The sequence below is a fragment of the Delphinapterus leucas genome, chromosome 16 (assembly GCF_059928025.1).
Source record: "Delphinapterus leucas isolate spDelLeu-1000000601 "Yukka" chromosome 16, BTC_Dleu_Yukka2, whole genome shotgun sequence".
NCBI classification, from domain to species: domain Eukaryota; kingdom Metazoa; phylum Chordata; class Mammalia; order Artiodactyla; family Monodontidae; genus Delphinapterus; species Delphinapterus leucas.
In genome coordinates, this window is record NC_143144.1 from 75,710,181 (window position 1) to 75,735,807 (window position 25,627).

Below are 25,627 nucleotides of genomic sequence, written 5' to 3' on the forward strand. Positions count from 1 at the left end.
GGAGCACAGGCTCCAGACGCACAGGCTCAGCGGCCATGGCTCACGGTCCCAGCCGCTCCGCAGCATGTGGGATCTTCCCAGACTGGGGCACGAACCCACATCCCCTGCATCGGCAGGCGGACTCTCAACCACTGCACCACCAGGGAAGCCCTCAACTCACTTTTAACCAGTAAAATGAACTGTGAAAATTTGAAATTTATGCAATATTAGTATCAATTTTCATAACAGGCACAGTTGCATATGGCTACGTATTTCACGCCCATTTTGTCCAGATGGTTTTGGACCTCTCTTCATTGGTATACCAAAACCCAAGGAAGAAGGATACAGGAACAGGAGAAAAAAAAAAAATTGCGGGTGGGCAAGTTATGATATCCACCGGATATATATACAGCAAAACCTGGCTTACCTCAAAAATACAATTCTGCTGCACCACCTGATAACCACACTGTTTGCAAACTCTTGTCAGTTCACAAGAACGACACACACAGTCAAAACAGGAGGTCCACAGGCAAGCTAAGCCCAGCTGCAAGATCGACAAGCGGACAGCTCCACCCCAAGAGATTACTTTTCAATGTAAAATTATCCTGGCTTTCCTCTGACAGCTATCCAACAGCACTTTGGTTTTTGTCATGTTTGGCAAACTTTCCAAGCTGACTTCAATATATTAGATGTGGATCACTTTGCCAGAGGAATATCTCAGAGCAACAATGGTTATTGAATTTTGAAAAATGCAACAATCTGGAAAAGTGAAAATTCAGCATTATGTATTAGAACTAGGTTGGAACACTAAGGAAATCATTTACTGGATACATACCTTTTGTCAACTGTTACTCTAATTGACACTGTTCAAAAGCCAAACTATGAACGTCATATGAATTAATCTTCTCTTCCCTTGAACAAAACCCTAATTCAACAAAAGGGTCCATGAGTATTAGCACCCCCTGCCCCACTTTTTTGTCTAAGATAAACGACTACATATAATTCCCCCTCCTCTATTCACATTTGGGCAATTCTAAAATCAAGTTATTCTCGCCCCTAAAAGAGATACTTATACAAAGTATGTTGTGAATTACAGTTTCTAGTTTATCTGCACTTAAACCCACTCATTTGGACCTCTTAAGAAGGCTTATATAATAATAAAAGCCTAAAACATTTTTGCATCTTTCCAATACCTACTAAAAATGCAAATTCAATGTTTATAACGTATTAAGTGGAAGCCCAAATGCTGATTTTCAATGAATAGGTAAGAGATAATTTGGGTATACCTGCTAGAAAGGTGTCTAGATAATTCATTAAATTCTTTTTCTACTTTTTCTGTTTGTCGAGTGCAATCTTTACTCATAGGTACTACCAAAGATCAATCTAGAAACGGTAAAATTATGGTTCCCATTATTTGTGGTCTCTAATGAGATTTTACAATATTAATATTCAAGAGCATACATTTTTAAGGATGCAAATTTCTACTCCTCCATACCCAGAAATTAAATTTTATTTTATTTTATTTACTTATGGTTTTTTTGCGGTACACGGGCCTCTCACTGCTGTGGCCTCTCCCGTTGCGGAGCACAGGCTCCAGATGCGCAGGCTCAGGGGCCATGGCTCACGGGCCCAGCCGCTCCGCGGCATGTGGGATCTTCCCGGACCGGGGCACGAACCCGTGTCCCCTGCATCGGCAGGTGGACTCTCAACCACTGCGCCACCAGGGAAGCCCAGAAATTAAATTTTAATCCAACAAAAGCAAACAGACTTTTATCACTTATAGAGAACACAGAAATAGGTCCTGAATGTATGTATACTCCATATACCTTACTAAGAACTTAAAAGAAAATGGAATTACTTATTTCATGGCAGGCTGCAAGGAATAATTATGTAATGAACGACAATAAGAAAAAGCCACTTATCATATAGTCTAGTCTTTATTGAAAGACTTACTTCAACTGTTGTTTACAGCTTTGGCTTACGTTGGCCAGTCATTTTAGCCTCTCACTGCCAGCAGACATAAAAATCAAGTGGTAATGGCACGGGGGGAAATACTAGTAGAGAGATGAGAGCAAAGAAGATGGCAGTCAGAAACACATCACCAAAATGAATCTCAGAGTGATTATGAAATAAACATTTTCTTGCCTGCCGAAGAATCTCTGCTGCTGTTTTTAATGAACATGGAAAATGCAACGATTCTTAGGCTTAAACTGGATCAAGATAGCACTGACTTCACTTTGTGTTAAAAAATAGTCTTGAATAGCTTGACAGTTGTATTTTAAAACGGTGCATTTCATCTGGGTAAGTAGCTTTATTTTTTAAAAACCATTTAAAATGAAATAACTTCCATTAATTGAACTGAGCATGTAATCTTGTTCTTTCAGATAAGATGAAGGACACTTCAGTCGTATGTTTACTATGCAATATAACTAGTCTGCATCACTTTATTAAATCATAGAATATACAAGCAGCTATATTTAGCTGGTACTGTATTTAGCTACTTAATTTACTGGCAGACCAAAAAAGGTAAATTGAGACTTTAATAGGCTTTTCTCAATATATATATAAAAAAATCTTTAGTTCAAGTTTCATATATATTTAAGAAATTTTAACTAGGAAGTATAATTAATTTGAGTGTTCTCCTTATAAAATATAAAGTAACTTTTCCATAACATCCCCCAAAGACACTAACCATGAACAAAAGAAATAAGGGTAAATTTTATAACAGAAGAGTGTAATAGATGAGTACTGTGGTTAAAACTAAAGTGCCATAAAAAATTTGGCCCGAAGATGAACAACTTCAGACCCTGTAAATTTTCATGTTCAACACATTTCTAAATGGGGGAAGAAGGAAAATACCAAAATTATTGTGGAGATCAATTTATAAAACCATCATTATTTTAAAGCTAACTGTAAGACGTCAAAAGTTTAAAAAACAGTAATCTGTGGGTGCTAGCTGAATCTTATTACTTAACTGTAAAGAGTTTTCTCATTTTGGTGCCCAGACCTCAGAACATTTCAAATACGCTGCCTAAACATTTGCACCCCCTAGCTGTCAGAACTCAAAAACAAAGGATTTTTATCTCTTTTACATACCTGCTATGATAGAAATTTGAGGCAGATTTTATGCACATGGCCTGAAAAATACCTCAGAAGCAAATGTCAATCTTACCCAATCAATTCATTTACAAACTCTGCACTCATACAACTCACAGCCTCTGTTCAGGTTTGTCATCCCATGCACACCACCCACAAGGAAAAAATTAATTAAAATAAAAGTCACAACTCTGTATACTATTTAAGTTGAATATCCAATTATAAATTGGTACATCAAAGTGTCTAAATAAGATGTTTTAGCAATCTTGTTAAAAAAATTCTCGGGCAAAATATATCTAATTTTAAAAAACACCCCAAGATTTTTTAAAAACACTGTACTATACAACTTATAGAAACCTTGAAATAGGTTTACAAGGTTTTAATCAAGGTATTTACATACCAAATGATGTAAAGCAAAAAAAGGAAAAAAAAAAAAAGAAATCTAATTTCCAATGACATTTTAAAATGTACTAATAATGCATCAAAGATTTGTATGAAATTAAAATTAAGGCTTTTTCTGTATAGTAATTTGTATAATTTTAATTTTACATAGTAGCCAACCTTGGAAATGTCAGTCTTAAACATTCTTATTCATCCACTGCATTCAATGCAGTGGAGTGTGTTAAGTGTTACTTCAAATAATTACATTGCTGCTACTTCTATGTTGAAGCATGCTTTTTAAACACTGTATTCAATATTTACAATGTATATCATTTAAACTTCATGTAAAAGCATAAGAATGACTGTCTGACTTTAATACAAACACCATACTTGGAATTCTCCCCCCAAAATGAAATGTAATTTACTACAGTTTTAATAATCAACACTTTTAAAAGTTTTAAAAATATGTCTTAATCTGGACCACCAATATTTGCTCAAGTAAGTCAGACAATGCTGTTCCTTATTTAGGTTGCAAAATTTCTTTTATCAGTCTGGCTTCAGTTTCTTTAGGCACAGAGAAAGTATTTCCTCCAAAGCGACTCCAAAATCATGCATTTCTTCTCAATATCACACTTTTTTTCTGCTGACTTCAAATGTGGTCCACCTTGGGGGAGGGGAGGGGAGTATCAAGGTTCAAGATGAACTTATTTGTGATTCCCAGTTTTCCATGATCCTCCCTTTTTTGCTCTTTTAAAAACACAGTGAGTTAAAATACTGAACAGCAAGATAAAAATGGAATAGTATCTAAGAATCAAAATGTATTACCCATTTCTCCTATTATATCAAAATTTGTAGTCAGAATTGTCTTAATTGACTTTATTGTAGTTTTTGTACACAAAGAAAAATCATGTTCATATCCATCATGAACAAAAACTTAAAAAGGCAGAACTAGAAGACATGTGTCCTTCACCAAAGCAAAGCTGTGCTAAAGGTTCCAAACATTTCAATTTTTAAAATAAATATTTTCATTTTCCGATGTCTACTTTCATGTCTTCAGAGTGTCACAAGGAAATTGAAGCTATCATGAATTACATTTTGTTTAGAGTCCCAGCTCACTGTGTTTGGTAACTGGCCATGCCATATCCAGCCTGGTTGGGAGGAGGTATTACAGGGGGAGGGGCTTGTCCTTGGGGAGGCTGAGCACCAAATCCACCCATCCAAGCAGCTGAAGGTGATTGACTTGGAAGAAAAAAAAAAAAAACTTCAGCAAATGCAAAGAAAAAATTATCTATACAGTTATACAAAAGTCAAGCAGAGCCTAATCATAAACAAGAAATCAACATACTTAAAACAGAGAGCAAAGAAATAAATCATATATATCCATATATGCAAAATATATATTCCAATATTAGTCTTAAATTTTTGCTAAGATAACATATGACTTCTCTGAAAAGTATCTCAAAACTGATTTTTTAAAAATGACAAATGATTCAACTCATCGTCTACCCACCATATATTGCACACATGGTATATCAATTTATAAACAATTTTAAAAACACAAGTTTACTTTGTAAACAGGAGGAAGAACTGGTGAAAACAAAGGTTTGGGCTGGCTAGAAAAAGCACAAGGGACCAACGCAATCTATCAATAAAGGAAAAAAAGTGAGCTACTTTATATTAGATAAATTTCAGAGACTTCTCACACAAGCCAACAGGCATAAATCATTAAATTGCTGAACATATCCAGACAAAGGTCTTTTCCATGAAAAAATAAACAAGTAGATAAAACAGTGTATTAGAAATGTAAATCAAATTCTACCAACTGCTCATAGAGATAGGAGGACACATCATATGTTACCCCAAACTCCCTTTCCACCTAGAGAATAAAAAGCAAATTTTTAGCATTACAATTCATTTTTCATAAGGTTTCTACAATGCTTATAATGCCACATAGTTAATGCCACATAGTTCAATGTATTTAGTTTAAATAGATTCTCCCTAGGAAAACACACTTTTTAATTCCTTTTGTCGGAACTATATGTGCTTCTATACTGGAAAAACTCAAACAACTTACTCTACTCCAAATCCTTGTTGATTCCACGGTTGCCCATATACTCCATAAGGTGGTACTTGCCACCCATTTGCCATATACTGTCCATACTGTTGTGGGTTTCCATAAACTTGGCTCCACTGGCCCCACTGACTATAGTCGACCTAGGAAAAAGCAAATTACTGTTTTAGGGAACAAGTAAGAAACACAGTATTTGAAGAAAGTGGGAGACAAGGAAGAGAAAAACTAAGCACCCTTATGTGAATAGGACTCTGTTATTTATCATTGTCTAAGTTTATTGGGGTGGTGACACCTGTGAAAAGAAAGTATTAAGATTCAGTTAATACCGCAAAATAATCACTTTTGAAATAGCATTAATAAAATCAACTGAAAGCAGCTATATGCTTTACTTTTTTGTTTGCTTTCTTTTACAATTTCTAAAGCTTTTATGTAGATATGTAAGAAGGAGACCTTAAAAAGTGCTATGAAAAATTGGATTACCTGTTGGAAGTTTTTAGTCATATCAGGAGATTCTTTACCCCAATAGCATTTAACAACATGTCCTTCAATTGTAGTACCATTCACCGAAACAATGGCATGGGCCGCACTTTCATGGGTAGAAAATCTAAGAGAAGATGAGAATGAAGTTTTTTGTTTTTTATTTTTTAAAGTACTTAGTAAGTAATACAGAAACTCCTTAATTTATAAGTATCAACTTGGTATTTTCCTAAAGTACATCATGTAGGAGTTTAAAGTTCTACATTGCAAAGAAGTACTAAAATAACAAACTCTGATACCTGAGGGGATCAAATAATATAACTGAAAGGAATGGATCAAATGTAAGGTAGGATTTTACCTGACAAATGAATAGCCCTTCTCTGGAAAAACTCTGATTTCCATAATTTGCCCAAATGGTGAGAATGTCTGTCTCATAAGCTGATCTGAAAAACAAACATACAAATAAAATATTTAAGGTTCATGTTATCATGAAATTGCTGCTAATAATGATGAAGCTCCAGAGAAGGGGATTAGAAAAACCAGACACTGTACCTGTTAACCCAGAAGCAATTCCTCCGCAGTACACAGTACAATTTTTTGGGCTTGACTGGTTTACTACATCTTCAAATCTCAACTGCTTAGTGTTATCTATATGCAGAAAGAAAACAAAAATGTTGATGGGGCTTCCCTGGTTGCACAGTGGTTAAGAATCTGCCTGCCAATGCAGGGGACACGGGTTCGAGCCCTGGTCCGGGAAGATCCCACATGCCACGGAGCAACTAAGCCCATGAGCCACAACTACTGAGCCTGCGATCTACAGAGCCCAGGAGCCACAACTACTGAGCCCGCGTGCCACAACTACTGAAGCCCACATGCCTAGAGCCCGTGCTCTGCAACAAGAGAAGCCACCACAGTGAGAAGCCCGCGCACCACAACGAAGAGTAGCCCCCGCTCGCCGCAACTAGAGAAAGCCCACGCGCAGCAATGAAGACCCAACGCAGCCAAAAATAAAAAGTTATACATCATTATAAAACTGATTACCATATACTATTAAGATATGCCTCATTGTAGGGAGAAATAGAATTTTTTCTCCTTGACACTATGATCTGACCTATAAAATCACCTGGTTCACAGCTCCAAATATACTTGCATCAAAGCCCAGTTATTTTCCCACAATTATATTGAAGATAAAATGAGTCTTGAAATGTTAATAAAATTTCAATGTTAAGAAATTAAGACTAAACTAATACATGATTTTGTGAAGTATCCATAAAAACATATAAAGGAGACATATCTTACTTTCTTGTGTACTTTTAGGGGCAGGTGGTTTACGTGTGGCCCAATTGGTTCTGATTTGACGACCACCCAACCACTGACCTCCCATATGCACAATTGCATTTTCTGCATCCTACGGAGAAAAAGAAAAAAAACAGCAATTACAAACACAGAAAAGAGTGGTTCATAAGACTCATTAAGATGAAATAAAACATTGGCACTTCTGGATCCAATAAATCTTATCAGTAAGTGACTCATTAAAGCAATATTTATTTATAGATTTTAAAATACCAGGATAGGGACTTCCCTGGTGGTCCAGTACCTAAAACTCCCGCGCTCCCAATGCAGGGGGCCCAGGTTCAATCTCGGGTCAGGGAACTAGATCCCACATGCCGCAACTAAGAGTTCACATGCTACAACTAAAGATCCTGCATGCTGCAAGGAAGATCGAAGATCCCGCGTGCAGCAACTAAGACCCGGTGCAGCCAAATAAATAAATTAAAATATTTTAGAAAAAAAAACAAAAAAAACCCAGGATAGCATTTAAGCATCAAGGGAAATTATAATTCAAACATAAAAGGAGAAAATTACAATCCCACTGATCACCAAAAAAAAGGACAAAATTGTTTTCAAATATCTTAATTTTATGGTTGATGTGTAATATGACTTTTACTGAAGTATCTAAAAACTCTTTGATACTATGGTCTAAATACCACCTAGCCCCCCCATTCTACATTCTAATAACAATGGACTATGACACAAGATTTAAAACTTAAGACGGAAGACTTCTACATTATGATTTAGAATGCTGTAAAATTGAGTTCTACAATAAACTGAGTTAGGTATGGAACTCATGCCCCCTACAGTGGAAGTGAGGAGTTGTAACCACTGGACTGCCAGGGAATTCCCAAAAAATGAATTTAGGAAGTAATGTGAATTTGCAATGAATCTAAGCAAAAAAAGGATACAACTCCTGCCCTTTATCTTACTGCTTCAATAAAATGTAAATAATTTAAGTTGTTGAAACTGTTCCAAAACATTAATACCAAAGCCCATTTTATTATCTGATGTTACAGTTAATGCAAATGCTTAGATATTTGGTACCTCATTCTTAAATACATGCAAAAATCAAGACAAATTGCTTAAAATTTCATTTACATAATTTGCTGTAGTCATTAACGTCCCAGCTACAAAAATATGGATAATAATTAAAAAGTTAAGGGACTTCCCTGGTGGTCCAGTGGTTGAGAATCCGCCTTCCAACGCAGGGGATGTGGGTTCAATCCCTGGTCGGGGAACTAAGATCCCACATGCTGCGGGGCAACTAAGCCCACGCACCACAACTAGAGAGCCCGCGTGCCCCAGGTACAGAGCCCACGTGGTGCACTACAACTGGAGAGAAGCCCATGCGCCACAACTAGAGAGAAGCCCACAGGCCACAACTAGAGAAGCCTGCATGCTGCAACAAAAGATCCTGCATGCCACAACTAAGACCCAACGCAGCCATACATACATACATAAATAAAAGCATTTTAAGAAAGTTAAAATTGAGATTTTCATGGTTAAGACAAATATAATTTTTAAAAACATTTATTTTATTATTTATTTGGTTATGCCAGGTCTTAGTTACGGCAGGTGAGCTCCTTAGTTGCAGCATGCGAATACTGAGTTGCAGCATGCATGTGGAATCTAGTTCCCTGACCAGGGATTGAACCCAAGCCCCCTGTGTTGGGAATGCGGAGTCTTAACCACTGTGCCACCAGGGAAGTCCCAAGACAAATATAATTTAACTTCCCTTCAAATTCTGAGATTAGCTCATTTGTCCTAGTTGTGAGTTTTACTTCTAACACATCTTACCCTTACCAAGTCACAAAGTTCAATATACTTCATTATAATCAGCCTATTTTTCCCAGTTATTTCCAAGCTTATGAAAAAAAAGAACGAACTACACCTTATTATTAAAACAAAATTACACAATAGTTGTTTGTAGTCAACATCCAAAAATATTCATTAGCAACTAAATTTTGTATTAAATTCAAATTGAGTTGAAAGAACATACCAGTTTATTATAAAAAGATACAAAGCCATAGCCTTTGGATTTTCCAGTTGCCATGTCTTTAACTACTCGGGCATCCCTGTGAAAAGAAGCACAGCTAAATGAGGGAAGTAAAAGTCATCCTCAAAATAAAAACTAAAAGGAACCACACACACTGTATTGTGAGCATTTTTTTAAATAAAATTCCAGTTAGCCCTAATTAACTACAGCCATTCCTGAACTCTCCCTAACGCTTCTTTACCTGTTAGAAAAAAGCAGTAGGACAAAAACATGTAATAAACATGCAACCTAATCAAACAGCCTGTGCTTTCTAAACTAAATGCTCAAATTTGAAGATTAATAGGAACAATAGTTTCCTTTTCTAATATTCTATTCGCTAGTGTCCTCTAAGGTTTACTGGTTCTATAAATTACTGTAACAATGCTAACTACTTTACCATGCAATCTCTAAATAGTTAAATGTCTTCTGCCTAGTGATACAAAATATATGAAATATTAAAAAATTGAAAAAGAGGAAAAAATAGGAATTAAAAAGGCATACATGGCCTGTTAACAGATTTCTTTATTTTTCTTGGTCAATTCTCTACCATCATTTTGGAGTTTGGGCAGCTGTAAATTTTGAAAAATTGACATTTTCAGAAATTTAAGAAAGGAGAATAAAAAACTAACAACAATGCTAAGCACACCAGTACGAAAACAACAAATTTACACAGAAATTTTAGTGAGTAAGTTAAAATGATTGGAAATATAGAACTCCACTGAATATAGAATGTTAAAATGTAAATACTAAAATATGTATATATAAATAATGTATAATAAGAATAAATAGAAATGAGAAAAAAATCTACAACTGAGTTCCAGTGTGCACAGTTCCTTGCAGTTAGCCTTCAAGATCCTGTCCATTCTTATGAGCAATTCTGCAAAATAACCAGAATGCTATTACTTTTAATTGTGACTTGGACTTTAGAAAAACTGCAGGTCTCAGGTATAAATATAGATTGAAAAACAGCAACCTGTATTATTTTTTATACTGATTTTTAAAACAGTACTACTTACCACATCTAGATTAAAAAGCAAAGTAAATATCAAAATAGAAAATTAAGAATTAAATCTATCAAATAAATTAAATCTATAGAACAACAAATTGCAGAGAGAAATACTGTTGTTCTTAGGTGAAACGTATTTTTGTAAAGTAGTACTAAAACGTTTAACTTCAATCTATAGGAAATACATAAAATAAAGTGATTTTAAGCAGATAGATAAATTGTGATAAACATTTTATAGAACTTGTAACACTTTAAATTTTCCAATATATTTGATCAAGTAACATACAGCAAAATCTGAGCACCAACTTCGTTTAAAAAAAAAAAAAAACAAAAATCAAACCACAATTGGGCCCTACCCTAGCAGAATCAAATACCACTAACAAAAAAAATCTACTAATTAATCCCACATTTATGGCTCAGACATTGAAACATTTTACTACTATAATAATGCTACTTTTCAGCTAAAATATCAAAACACATTTATCATTATAATTAAACATGTACATTTCCAATTTCACAATATATCCAAGGATTTACCTACTTTCCCCATTTATAAATTCCTCCTATAAAAGTTTAATACACAGTATGAATCATTTATTTTTGGTTAACCCGTATCTTTAACCACCAAAGTTTGAAAACACTTGACAAAAAGCTGGACTTTGTAATAAGTTTTACCACCCAAACATCTGCTTTAAAGATAACAAACAGAATCACTTAATTTTTAACATGTTATACACAGGATTAGATGAAAACAAGACCCCAAAACACTGAAATGACATTAACATTTTCAACAACATCTACTAATCAAAAAAACAAAACAAACAAAAATCACACTAACTAGGGAAAGAAAATCTTAATTCTGATACAAGTTAATCATGTACAATTTTGCCTATCACTACTGAATATAGTATTGATTATGATACTTACGATATTTTACCAAAGGGGGCAAATGCTGATTTGATATCTTCTGTTGTAATTTCTGGACTCAAATCCCCAACAAACACGTGGAAATGATCTGAAATCAAAGCATTTGGTAATCAAATACTTAAGAAGTCAGGTACTAAACCTCTTTTAGGCAACACTAAAGGAAGAAAAAAACCTATTTGAGCTGGTAATGCTGCCAAGGATAATTTCAGAACTCTTCCACAGTAAAATGCAGCAGGAGTACTTACTGGAAGTATCTTTTTTCTGGCTACTTGGTGTTGTTGCCCAGTTTACTTTGACCTCCTAAAAATAAAGATTATATTTAATAAAATTATTAGGCATGTCATTATGAATCACAACACTTACCACTTATTAAATCATTTTATCAAGCAGGATTATTTTGGTAAAAGCACTAGGCTGAATAAAGCAAAACCATCACTTGGCAGAGCTGAATATTTGTTAAAAACTTGCTAAGAAAGAATACAAACTAATTTGACATGCAAATATATATACTCATAAGATGCCATCATTTATTATCTTACCTTTCCCAAAATTTTTCTCCCATTCATAGCAGCTAATGCAGCAGCTGCATCTCTGTGTTCATAAAATTCCACAAAGCAATATGGGTCATTGCTTGTATGCTGCAAAACAGAAAATCCAACAGAAGAGTTGACCCTTCTGCTATCGGGTTGCTGAGAAGAAAATCCAGGAAAAAACATTACTGATAGCTAGGCATGTACGAGGTGAGATTGCATAAGCTTATGAAAGCCTAACACTTTAAAAATAAGATTTACACCTATACCTGACTTTGCACCTCAGAATACTGTTGTACTCAAACAGAACTACAAAGCAGTACAGAATCATGACTACCAGCATTAAATCAAAGTACAGAATTCTGGTGAAGTATGTTAAATATAAAACAGAAGTTTATATTAGACCAAACAAAACCTCAAGTTCAGATTTGAGAGATAAGGACCACTCCTTACCACTGCTCTTCTCTCCCAACATTATTTTCAAAGGGATGAATTCTATTTATGCATCATAATCCTTCATAAACTGTATCCCATGACTATAAAAAAAATACAGAAATGAACCAACTTTACAAACTTTACTCCTGATCGAAACTAGGATTAGTACTATTGATACATATAATAAGACGAGATTATGTATTTCTTTTCTGTACAAGGAAGGAATAAGAATGAAAAAAGAAAAATTTCAGATTTATAACCAGCTGTTGAAATGAAATCCCTACCTTTCAAAATCTTCTGAAGCTCTGGAGATTCTATACACTTTGAATTTGGTCTTCCAAAGACCAGAAAAATATACTAGTGATTAAGAAAAGATTTCTGAAAATGTGTCTGAATAAAATATTCCACAACAAGCTAAAATTTTATATCACAAAACACCAATATAAGAGAGTGAATACCTAAAGAGTGGATATAAGTATATGTATAACTGATTCACCTTCCTGTACACCTGAAACACAACATTGTAAATCAACAATACTCCAATAAAAATTTTTTTAAAAAGTGAGTACCTAATATGACACCAATGAATATAAAACACCAATATAAGATGAGAAAGTACCTAAGATATAACAACTGTAACACCTAAGAACCAAAACGGAAATGAATTTTATAAGACTGCAACCTATATTGAACAGCTATACAGTTGTACAAATATATTTTTTACATAAGGTTAAAAATATCACTATTCAATGTAAAATATCTAAAAATAATGTTTAAAATGTGGAATTCCAGTTGCACTTACAAGGGATTAAAAATACCAGATAAAATAAAGCTCTTTTCAACAACCACTGTTTTTCATTCCAGGGAAGTTTTAGCAGAAAAATCCAAAATAAGACGTCTAAAACAATAGTGGTGAAGCAACCAGAAGGCATTTCCTTGAGGGGAAAAAAGCGTAATCATTAATACTGACAAGAAAACTACTATGGGCTCTCATACAAAATCCTATTGTTGTAGCCACGTGAATGCTGTTCTTAGGAGGCAGAGAAAGGAAATAGGGAAAAGACTCCAAACATTCCTTTTGTAGAAGAGTTAACGTTTACCAGTAACACTCACTGAAGAAAAGGTTTAAAGGTAAATATGAAGCTAACACTGTGCTAGTCAACTTTTCCTTGTACTCCTACCTCTTCTGCCCTGATGTTCTCTAAGGAAAACACTGTTAACCATAGCAAAACATACAGGGGTCCAATGGTAGAACTATGATAACAACGGGCTTTAGTAAACTAGTCTACTCATGCATACTGACTTCAAATTTATCTAACTAGTAGTAGGCCAGATCCCATTCAGTGTATGTACATACATGTACACACACACACACACACACACATATATTCACATCACACTGCATTTCATCTCATTTAAGACACCATTTTTTGTCACTGTCAGAGATGTTAAAATTTTTTAACATTTGCCTTAGAATTGATAATATACATTTATTATAATATACAGGGAAAGCTAGAATCTACAATAAACAGTATCTAAAGTAAAACATCGTAAAACTAAGGGGAGGAAAGGGATTTCTCATACCCTAAAATGAAATTTATGAAAGGAAACGAACAGTCTGTACTAGAGTTCATGAGTTCATGCCCTTTGAAAGTTTCCCATTTACACCACCACCAAGTGACACTCTGAAATCAACTGTGTCCTTGGCACGGTGTTGTCACCAATTTTTGTTGGATGACATAAATGTCAAGACAAAGAAATATGAAATTTTACAACTATTTACAAGTTCAAATACAGGAGTTGTAGAATACAGATAAATTATGAAAGTTCACTTCAAACTCCTCTACCCCTTCATATGGCTGACTGTGCACACAGGTTTTAAAAAATATATGTATCAAATGTTTCTCAAAAATTTTCTAGAGACTCTCCACTTTCTCACATTTCACTCTTTCCTAAACCCACTCCAGTCAGTTTCCAACCCAACCACGGAAAGGAAACTTCATGTTGAGCTCACCAATGACCTCCCTGCCATCTCTGTGATCCCTTTTCTGTCCTCACCTTGACTTTCAAGCAGAATTCAAAACTGTTGACAACTCTCCTCCTCTTCTAAATATTCTCCTGTAGATTCCACCATACTCTCTTGGTTTTCCTGTTTCTTCACTGGAGGATCTTTCAGAAAGTATTTCTTCCTCCTTAACTCAAACTATAAATGTCACTTAAGTGTTGAGATGCTCCAGGGCTCGAACCTAGGCCCCCTCTACTCTCTTCTCTCTCAGCGCTCTCTCTAGATCTAGGAGCTAGATCTTATCCAGTCCCATGGCTTCAAATTATCACTGCAAGCTAGTATCATCAACACTGGTTTCCCTAGAGTTCCAAAACAGTTTATCCAACTGCCTACATATGACGTCCATTTATATGTCTAATGCACATCTTAAAATTGACATTGCCAAAACAGAGCTTGATTCCCACCACTCCCCACCCCCAATCAATCCTGTGTCTCCCTCAGTCATGCCATGCCCATTTTAGCAAATAGCATTAACATACACACAACTGCAAACAAGAATCTAAGGGGTCTTTCTTGATGTCTTCCTTTATGTCCCACGGCCAATCCAGTCCTACTGATTCTACCTCCAAAATGTATCCCAAACTTATCTACCTCTATTTCTATGGCTACGACTCTAAAGAGCATCATCTCCTACCTAGGCTAGTGAAATAAACACAGCTGGTTTCCCTCTCCTTCCACTCTTGCCCCCTACAATCCATTCTCCATACAATAATCATTTTCCAAATAAAGTAACGTTAAAAATGCAAATAAGGGGCTCCCCTGGTGGCGCAGTGGTTGAGAGTCCGCCTGCCGATGCAGGGGACATGGGTTTGTGCCCTGGTCCGGGAGGATCCCACATGCCGCGGAGCGGCTGGGCCCGTAAGCCATGGCCGCTGAGCCTGTGCTCCACAACGGGAGAGGCCACAACAGTGAGAGGCCCATGTACTGCCAAAAAAAAAAAGCAAATAAGAATACTTCATCAGGAGGACTTCCCTGGTGGTGAAGTGGTTAAGAACCTGCCTGCCAATGCAGGGGACATGGGTTCGAGCCCTGCTCCAGGAAGACTCCACATGCCGCGCAGCAACTAAGCCCGTGCGCTACAACTACTGAGCCTGCGCTCCAGAGCCCACGAGCCACAACTACTGAAGCCCGCGCGCCTAGAGCCCGTGCCCCGAAACAAGAGAAGCCACCGCAATGAGAAGCCCACACACCGCGAAGAAGAGTAGCCCCCACTCGCCGCAACTAGAGAAAGCCTGCATGCAGCAATGAAGACCCAATGCAGCCAAAAACAAACAAACAAATAAATTAATAAAAAAGAATACTTCATCGCCCTACTTAAAATCCCCACTGCAGAGTAAAATCCAAACACTCTGTCGTGGCTCATACTGCCCTATGTGATTCCAAACCCTGCCTGCCTACTCTATTATACTCATTTCCCACCATTCACCAGGTTCCAACCACCCTGGTCTTTGGTTCCACAAATGCACCAAGCTCATTACCAACACAAGGCCTTTGTATGGGCTGTTCCCTCTGCCTCCAGCTCTTAATGTAGATGGCACCATCTTGTTATTCCTATCTCAGCTCAAAGAGGTGATTTCCGATAGTAGTCATTATCATGTTGGTCCCATACCAAACATCCATAGTCTAAAAAAGACTCATTTGATCTTTTAAAATTTGGTTGAGTCAACTGCCCACTGATTACAGATTTCTAGATCACAGATCATAACCAAAAAGCCTCAACATTCAATTATGCAGCTTCAGTTCCCATCTCCTTAAGAACCTACATTATTACTTTCACAATATAGACGCCAACTGCAGCAAGACGTCATCCCTCACCACCTAGCCTATACAGCACCAACATTGCAATCATCATCACAGAACTGTTATATTCTCTTAAAAGCTCTTACTCCTATCCAGAATTATCTTGTTTACTTGTTATTTACAATACTCCCACTAACATGTAAACTCTTGTGAACCTCACTGGTCTAGCTCTGCATTATATCCCCAATGCTTTGAACACTGCCTAGTACAAAGTAAATTTTTGATTAATTAAAGAAAGAATGAATAAATAATTAAAGACAGGAAGGAAAGAAGAGATAATATACCAGAACAGAGTGGTAATTATCCTTATTAGTTAAGAATGAAGATCAAAAGGCCACTTTGCTTTACATATTTCTAATAGTTCCCCTCCGTCTCAGAATATAACACAAACTCCTTAGCACAGCTCTGGCCCCTGCTGAACACTCCTGCCTCATCTCCTGGCATCTCCTAAGGCTAATCCCTTTCGAAACTCCAACCACGTTATGGTTTCTATCTTTCCCTCTATCTCACAAGCACTCCCGCTCTCTGTCTACCAGGCTTGATCAACATTCTTCTCTCTACCTGGATTCCCTTCTTTCTCAAATTCCTGTCTAGCCAGTTTCCATTACTATCCTTTTCGGTTTCAGCCTAGACACTGAATCCTCCCCTGACTGAAGACTGTACGGACCTATAAGCTCCTATAGCACTTTAAACTATCAACTTCCACACTATTTATTATCCTATATCATTAGTGCCTATTATTTCCTCTGTCTCCCTCACAGACTGGAAAATTCTATCGCGCTAGGAACCGTTTTATTCACCACTGTATCCCTAGCACTTACCGTGGTATCTGGTACCTACTTAACAGTTGAAAAAAAAAAGTGTTAATAAATAAAATGAAAACCGAGTCATTGGGCACTGCTCCAGAGTCTTAACCAGGAAAGTATAAAAAGTAATATTTTTTTGAAAAAAAGGAAAATAAATTATCCTAACAATTTAAATCCCTATCTACATGAAGCTGCTCAGTCAGCATTCACTAAAACTGCTGAAGATGCCTGTGTGGCACTATGCTCATAACCTAACGTTCTTCTACACACACCAATTCTTATTGGAAATATATGAAATATAACCTAGTTTTTCAACATTCTGAGATAAGCTCTAACAACTTTACACAAGCAGAATCACTTGAAGATAACTACATCATGAAGGACCCTCTGAAAATAACAGCACAGAAACTCTGTCCTCTCAGATAAACTCCATTCTAAACCTAGTTTGTCAGTCAAATCAAATAAGTCAACACAACATGAATCTCTCCATCTAGTAACTTGAAACTTAAAATGATACTAATCAACTCATGTATCTCAAAATGTTAAACATTATGCTAATTGTCAGCACAGGGAACTGGGAAGATCTTACCTCTGTTATCATTTTACAGCTTTTACAGGGTCCAATCTGACTGAATAACTGAAGAATAAGAACTTCTGTCACATCTCTGGAGAGGTTACCTACGTATCTGTACAGAAAGAAAAAAAAAATCAGCTATTTCCCTTCAGCTCTGGCTCTAAAGCATTATCATCTACTCATCATCTTTTATTTCATCTTAACTTCCTCTGTCTTCAGTAAAATTTTTCCAATTAAGCCTGATCCTTTGAGTGTAAGATTAACTCTCATTTAGGAAAGCAATAATTATTCTTAGGTCACTAAAATATCACTTCAAAAGACTCTATTAAAAACAAATCAGGGGCTTCCCTGGTGGCGCGGTGGTTGAGAGTCCGCCTGCCGATGCAGGGGACACGGGTTCGTGCCCCGGTCCGGGAAGATCCCACATGCCGCGGAGCGGCTGGGCCCGCGAGCCATGGCCGCTGAGCCTGCGCGTCTAGAGCCTGTGCTCCACAGTGGGAGAGGCCAGTGTACGGCCAAAAAAAAAAACCAAATCAATATGACCTTGCTTACCCCCCAAAGCATATTATTCTGTACCTATATATCATTTTCTCATCTTATTTGTTAGAATAAAAATAATAAAAATTTAAATCAGTCTCAAGATAACTATAATTTTTAGATATGAAACACAATTCAAAATAATGTATAACACACACACATAATACCACAAATATTGATTCATTAAAACACCTGATCATAGAAGGATATCAGACACAAGGTGAGTTTACCTTAGACCCCCAACCAAAGCAATTACATGAACAAAGAAGAGAATTAAAGTTATAGCAAAACACAAAGATTGAAGGATTTTGTTCTTTCTACCTTGCTAATAAGATTGTTATCGATGGTAGGTCTTCATAGTTTTGTTTTAGGAGAGCAGGGTAAAATAAAATTCACACTCAAAAATGCATCAGAATCAACAAAATACATCTTTATGTAGATAACAAAGCAAATATAAAGATTTCTCTAGAAATTCAGAGAAAATTTAAGACAAATCCAGGTATACTTTTCTCCTCGGCGGTACGCGGGCCTCTCACTGTTGTGGCGTCTCCCATTGCGGAGCACAGGCTCCAGACGCGCAGGCTCAGTGGCCATGGCTCACGTGCCCAGCCGCTCCGCGGCATGCGGGATCCCCCCAGACCGGGGCACAAACCCGTGTCCCCTGCATCAGCAGGAGGACTCTCAACCACTGCGCCACCAGGAAACCACCCAGGTATACTTTTGACTATAACGTATCTAAAGATTTTTTTAAAAATTACAAATTGAATGTATGTATTTTGTATAAGAAACTTAAAACGCACATAAGTTTAAAAGAGAAGAACACCACCACCCAGAGATGACCACCTTGTATCATGGATCTTTTTTTTTTTTTTTATTGGAGTATAATTGCTTTAAAATGTTGTGTTAGTTTCTGCTGGACAGTGAAGTGAATCAGCTCTATGTATACATATACCCCCTCCCTCTCCCCCATCCCACCCATCTAGGTCTTCATAGAGCTCGGAGCTGAGCTCCCTGTGCTATACAGCAGGTTCCCACTAGCTATCCATTTTACACACGGTAATGTATTTATGTCAAACCGAATCTCCCAATTCATCCCACCCTCCGCTCCCCCCCTACCCTGTCCAAACATCCGTTCTCTATGTCTACCTTTCTATTCCTGCCCTGCAAATAGCTTCATCTGTACCGCTTTTCTAGATTCCACATATATGTAATATACAGTATTTGTTTTTCTCTTTCTGACTTTCTTCACTCTGTATGACAGACTCTAGGTCTATCCACATCTCTACAAATGACCCAATTTCATTTCTTTTTATGGCTAATATTCCATTATATATATGTACCACATCTTCTTTACCATGGATCTATCTTAATTTAGCTTAATAAACTTTAAGTCTTTCTCGCACTCAGCATATAGTTCCTAAAACTCACATCAGTTATGATCCTCATAAACCAAACAACATTTATAAAATTTAACACATTTTCTTCTGGAAAGTAAAAGGACATAAGTTTTATTTTCCTAACTATAATACATAACATCTGGAAACAATGTACTGAGACCAATATAAGCCTTGTATCTACAGTTGCCATAGTTTAAGACAGGATACTCTGAAAGGGAAAAATAAGACTGAGAAAGGTAAGGTTAAGTGTTAAAAAGAAAAAAAAATTTGATTAAGAATGAATAGCAATTTTCTTTTCACCTAAGAATTTCACTGCAATGGGTGCTAATAACTTTAACACGCTCTAAAAATGAAACACAAGTCCGATGTTACTTAAATGGAAGACTAAACCAGTGACAAACTGGTTTAGGTCCACTATGCCACCTTTTTGTTATATTTAAAGTAGAGCAGACCCATCAGTAGGCTGTGCAGTGACATACTTTTCCCAGCAGTAGTGAAAGGTTATAGGCTTCTGAGCTAGCCAGACAATTGCCTATTTTCTTTTTTAACTCATAGGGGTTTGTGAACCTGTATCCATGGAATTTCTTTTTGTACAAGGTAGACCTATCTGTAAAGAAAATGAACAGTGACCTTGGTCTCTGAAGTGTTAACACTCAACTAACCTAAAATGCTAATAGTTAGCTCATTTCTAAGAGAATAGGAGCGGATAAAACTGATTCTCAAAAAAAACAAAAAAAAACTGATTCTCACATATCAAAGCTAACTAGCAACAAAGTTAAAATTATCACTTGAATGTAACAAACTGTAAATGATTTAAGTAATTTTAATTTGTATGACTGTTTAATGATTTTTCCAGGAAAAAATTGCACGGGCATTAACTACCTTACATACCTAACAGTCACAAAGCTGTTACTGTTTCACAGGATTTTTATTCCAAGTCAACCAATTTCTAATCAACTGAAGATTCTGAAGAATTTCTAGAGGCACATTTAGATATATTAATTTATATTTCAAGCACTGATAACAAAGAGCAAAAGGTTAACGCAAGTTTAGAATGTCATGAAATACTTAGAGAAAAAGTTTAGTTTTAAGGTTTCCTATTTTTCAAATATCTCCACTAAAAGTTCAGTTGGTAAAGTAGCAAACTCCAAAAACTAATATAAAAATGGCCTTCCAGGGCCTTCCCTGGTGGCGCAGTGGTTGAGAGTCCGCCTGCCGATGCAGGGGACAAGGGTTCGTGCCCCAGTCCGGGAAGATCCCACATGCTGCGGAGCGGCTGAGCCCGTAATCCATGGCCGCTGAGCCTGCGCGTCCGGAGCCTGTGCTCCGCAACGGGAGAGGCCACAACAGTGAGAGGCCCGTGTACCGCAAAATAAATAAATAAATAAATAATAAAATAAAAATGGTCTTCCATAACAACATGTAGAACATCTTAATTTGCCAGGATAAAAAGGAGATAATTCACCATATAATTTCACCTAAAATATACAGAAACCTGAGACTGCCTTTTCCTTTACTCAAGAGTTCTGTAATTCATTCATCTACATTTGCCTTCATCCATCATAACACTTAATACAGAAACATTTTACAGCTTTTAAAATACTATACAGCTTAAGTACCTTTACGTTATCATAAAATTATCTGTCCCAAAATAAATACTAACAAAAATATTCAACTCTTGACCTGGTAAAAACATCATCTCTTGGTAGCACAAAGAAATATTTACTTTTTCTTTCTAAATCATCTACACTTCACTTTCTTTCTACTTTGGTTATAAAATCGTCAATATATCCTAAAGTTCCAAGGGTTTAAATATAAAATTTCTACTTGAAGAACACATACAAAATAACAGAAAAAGACAAACGGCTCAAATTATTGTATTGAGATCAATTCAAAGAGTAAACACTTAGGAAATTCCAAAACGATTTTTAACTCAAGGGGGGAAAAAAAAGCAAACCTTAGGTCTATTTTGTCTTCTAAGAACAGGAACTGTAGGAACTAATGCATTAAAAATGGAAAATTATGTCTTTATCCCTAAAGTCAGGGTTAAAATCAAATTTGAGACTAGAACTTGGCAGTTTCACAGCAGGCAAAAGTTCACATTGCCAAACTACTTCCTATGTACAACCAGGCAGAATTTTAAGTTAAGAACATCATGCCTTTCAGAAGACTAATCACACTTTTCAATACTGAATGTGCTCTCACTCTGAAAAGATTATTAGCCCTACGAAGGCTGAAATTACCAGCACTTTTACACAAGACACTATGGCTAAGTAATATTTTTACTTTTGTTCTTGAAAATTCCTATATAAGAGGGGATTTTGTAACAGTATCCTTCAATGGGCCTCTAATGTGCTGATCAATTTGTCGATATTTCATTTTAGGAAGGAGGCAGGGTGGAGGAAAGGTGCAGGAGGCACAAGTGAACTGACCAACTATATAAGGAATATCAACACACATACACATACATTTTAAAGAAACAGAAAATATGATTAAATTGTATGAGAGGCTTAATTACAGCCACAATATAGCCAAATGTATGGTACAGCTAATCAATTTTATAATGGGATTTAACAGTATTTACTGCTATTGCCCTTAGATGTTCAGATTATACTCTAAATGAATGGCTTATTTCCTCCTTTTGACTGAGTCTCTATCGGGAAGAAAACGGCCTTAAAGATGGCATTGCATTAACATGGTATAATTCCAGATCCACAATTCCTACTCATTTTGGCGCATTGAGTAGATGAAGAAAATAAAACTACAATAGAACACCATTACAATTTAATGTTGTATAACAGATTCAGATATACCATGGATCAAATCACTGTACTCAAAGCTACACACAACACAAATCTGAAATGTGGGTCCTACAAGGTAGGTGTCAGGCAGTTCACTTCCAACACCAGTGTTATACAGCATGATCTCATTTGTTGTTTTAGATCCCAAGATACCCAATACATTTACCCCCCAATACAAAAAATGTCAAATGGGAACAAAGAACATCAGAAAACAGACCTTCAAAGAAACTATATGACAAATTTTAGGCTCAACATCAAAGCAATTCTATATCACTTTAAATACCATCAAATAAATTAGTAATACTGTAGGTAATGAATATTTAAAGACCTACCTAGGCTATAAACACCATATTGTTTTCTGATGATAGAACCATATGTCTTAGCTTGTGTGTGTCTGCAGGAAAAAAACCTCACTAGTAACACACAGGCATATTAAGGAAACAGTTTAAGATAAGCTTTGTTACGAGTACATTCTTTTAAAACATACCAGCCACTTGAAAGCCTAATCCAAAGATCACGATGTAAAATAAAAGAAGGATCTCCATAAATAAACAAAAAACCCTACTAGGTATCAACCTCTAAAGTCACCTTCAAAGTTTTTATCATGTTACCTGTATCTAAAAGAACCCTTTGAGAAATATGTAAAATGAACACTTAAAAAAATATGCATTTTTATTAAAATCTGACAAAAATCCAAATGTGGAACATTTGCTTTTACCTCAAAATTTTACATTTCAAATTTCAAAAAATATAAAAATCAACAGACCGCACCACATATGACCATCATGTCTGCTTATATAATTTTAAATCAATCAGGACTTTTTAAAAAAACGGACTTTATATTAATTTAATGAAAGGAAGTATAATCATTGTAAAATATTTGAGTACCTCTTATGTTCCAGGCAGTGAACTAAGTGCTGCAGGGTTAAGACCTAGGAAGATGTAGCAGTCCTTGTCTAAAAAAAAAAAAAAAAAAAAATCCTTCCCATGGAGAAGAGTGGGAGAAGGAAAAAGGAAGACAGAATAGTAAACATATACTGACATACAGATACAACGAAGCTCAAGATGTTTCTTTACTTATATGTATACATGTCACATTTTTAGATAACTGTAAACATAGACAACTTAATTGTGTTTCTGAGAAAGAACAGGAGACTGGAGAAGGTAGAGGTAGGAAATAAGTGACAAAGAAGTTAGCTTATTAGTCTACGGTCTAAGATGTGATGGAGATGAGAAGGCAGACGCAAAGTGCTTGTATGAATTAAAGGTACTGCAATAGCATTTTGTTTAGCATGACAAAACAGGAATTCTTCATAAGGAACAGATAGATACAGTTAATGAGAAATATGCCTTGAGGATTAACCAATTATTCAGTAGCTATTAGGATGCGATGACATTTCAGATTTTTAAATACAATGTAACTTTTATCGTTGTTAAATACATGCTTGCTAGGCCTAAATCCAGCTTTCCCAGATGCTTCCATCAAAGAACACATTGCTAACTAAATACCAAGTCTTGGCTTCAAGAGATGTTAGAGGACAAATTTCAAGTTTGTCCCAATGCTCTCTTTTCTGGGAAAAGAGAGCAGAAATGGAAGACAGCACAAAACATAAATATTGATACAAAACTTCCTACTAAGCAGACTTCCCATTCAAGCATTTGATGTACTTAAGTTGACCTCAAATTCTCAAAAGGGATAGCAGATACTTTAGTGAGACATTAGAGAAGTAGGAATAAAAAAGTGTAAGCCCCCCCCAGCCAAAAAAACAAACTTGTATTAATGTTGAACATAGACATCTACCTTCTTTACGGAGCAAACTTTCTTTGGTAGGACTAGAGATGAGAAACTAGTCTAACTTCCTAAGTACCCATTCACCTTCATCTGTTCCCCAAAAAGTAATTTCCCCATCAGATAGCACAGCCAAGTGAACTATGATCGTATCAATACCAGCAGAGGCAAGAGAAAACAAAGCAGCGACCTGACTGACTCCTTGCACTCGAGGCAGGTGTGCTGAGCTTCGAGAGACTTGGAAAACCCAAGATGCCCAACTTAAACATTTAATTAGAAATTACACTTAAAAAAATGCAGGAAAAAAGAAAGGACTGCCACACTATTTGGAAAGGAATGCAAATGCTGAGTCATCACTCTTCATTAGGAAGGAAAGGAAACTCGAATAAGCGATTCAAAGACGAAATTCATTCATTACACTGGGCTTCAGAGTAAAGAGCAACAGCAAGATAGAAGAAAAAGCGCTCAAAAGACACATGGAATAGCTGATAAAAACATCATTTTATCCAACTCTGAAGGTCTCGATCCACAGATTAGGAGGGGGTAACACCACTTTAACAACTGGTTGTCAGTTTAGCGCAGGTAGCGCTCAAAGTAAACTTCTTCATCCAAGAAGGGAAAGATGCTCCGGCGGCAAGAGGGATCCCTTTTGCACTTTAAAAGTAGCGGGCGCTGGGCAAAGTGTTTCTGACAGCGTGGGCGGGGGCACGCGGGGCAGAAAGACAGTAGGGGCTTGAGTAGTGTTAGAATGTCCGGATTCCTCGAAGAGCTCAACTTGGGATAAGAGCAGGGAGCGACTGGGGACTTGGAGGGCGTGCGTGCTAATTCCTCGCGGCCCGCAGGGGATGTGGCTGCGGTCCCACCCCCGGTCCCACCCCCACCAGGCCCAGCCCCCGTGGGGGACCGGCAGCTCCCGGCCCGGCCCAGGGCCCCCGGAGCAGAGGGGGAGCAGGAGCTCTACCGGGCCTGACAGGCTCTGGCGTGCAGAAACCCGGCTTAGGAGGAGGTTGCAAAGAGGGGCGCGAGAGGAAAAGGTCGAAATAAGCCCCGGACCCCAGGAAGTGACTATGTTTGGGGGAAGGGAGAGCTTCCTTTCTAAGGAAAAAGGGACAGATGAGGAATGCACTTCGCGTCCGCGCCACCGCGGCCAGGGAGCCGCCAAGAGTCCCGCCTTCGGCCCCGCTCTCCTGCTCCCTCCCACAGCGTCCCGCGGTGCCCGGGCCTCTCGGCGCCTGGCACCCCTCGTCTCGGGTACTCACAGAGTCCGGGGCTGCCCGTCGTCTTCCATCATGGTGGGTGCGACGGAGCGATCCCGGGACAAGGGGGAGGGCAGGGCCGGGGAGGGGAGGGGGTGGGGAGGAAGGGGAGGGGGGCTACGGGCACCGGCTGGGGACAGAGGAAAACGCACCGAACCCCGCTCTCGGGCTCTCTCCCCCCAGCCCGCTCCGGACACTGCGCTCCAACCAGGAGGAGCAGGAGGAGGAGGAGGATGAACAAAATGGCCGCCGCCACCAGCCAGGCAGGAAACGGGGCACAGCGCAGGCGCGGCCCGCCAGGTCACCGCTCAGGCCAGCCGCGACAGCCTG

General features: G+C 37.4%; 1 protein-coding gene across 8 annotated transcripts; it reads right to left on the reverse strand.

Annotated features, from left to right (window-relative positions):
- Window positions 1-4,317: 4,317 nt before the first annotated feature.
- Window positions 4,318-25,416, reverse strand: TIAL1 (TIA1 cytotoxic granule associated RNA binding protein like 1). Of its 8 annotated transcripts, none has more exons than XM_022568612.2 (13): window positions 25,301-25,390; window positions 22,585-22,646; window positions 17,533-17,629; window positions 11,847-11,996; window positions 11,553-11,607; window positions 11,308-11,395; window positions 9,339-9,414; window positions 7,304-7,412; window positions 6,557-6,652; window positions 6,363-6,447; window positions 6,008-6,131; window positions 5,531-5,670; window positions 4,318-4,695 (listed from the first exon to the last, which is right to left on the reverse strand). In XM_022568612.2, exons 3-13 carry the CDS (start codon window positions 17,542-17,544, stop codon window positions 4,569-4,571), a joined length of 1,062 nt encoding a protein of 353 aa, XP_022424320.1. In that variant the 5' UTR covers window positions 17,545-17,629; window positions 22,585-22,646; window positions 25,301-25,390; the 3' UTR covers window positions 4,318-4,568. The 8 variants fall into 8 exon arrangements, with proteins under 8 accessions (XP_022424320.1, XP_022424323.1, XP_022424319.1 ...); XM_022568615.2 differs by having other exon boundaries at window positions 11,847-11,945; window positions 25,301-25,383; XM_022568611.3 differs by lacking the exon at window positions 22,585-22,646 and having other exon boundaries at window positions 11,847-11,945; window positions 25,301-25,416.
- Between the last annotated feature and the right edge of the window lie 211 nt (window positions 25,417-25,627).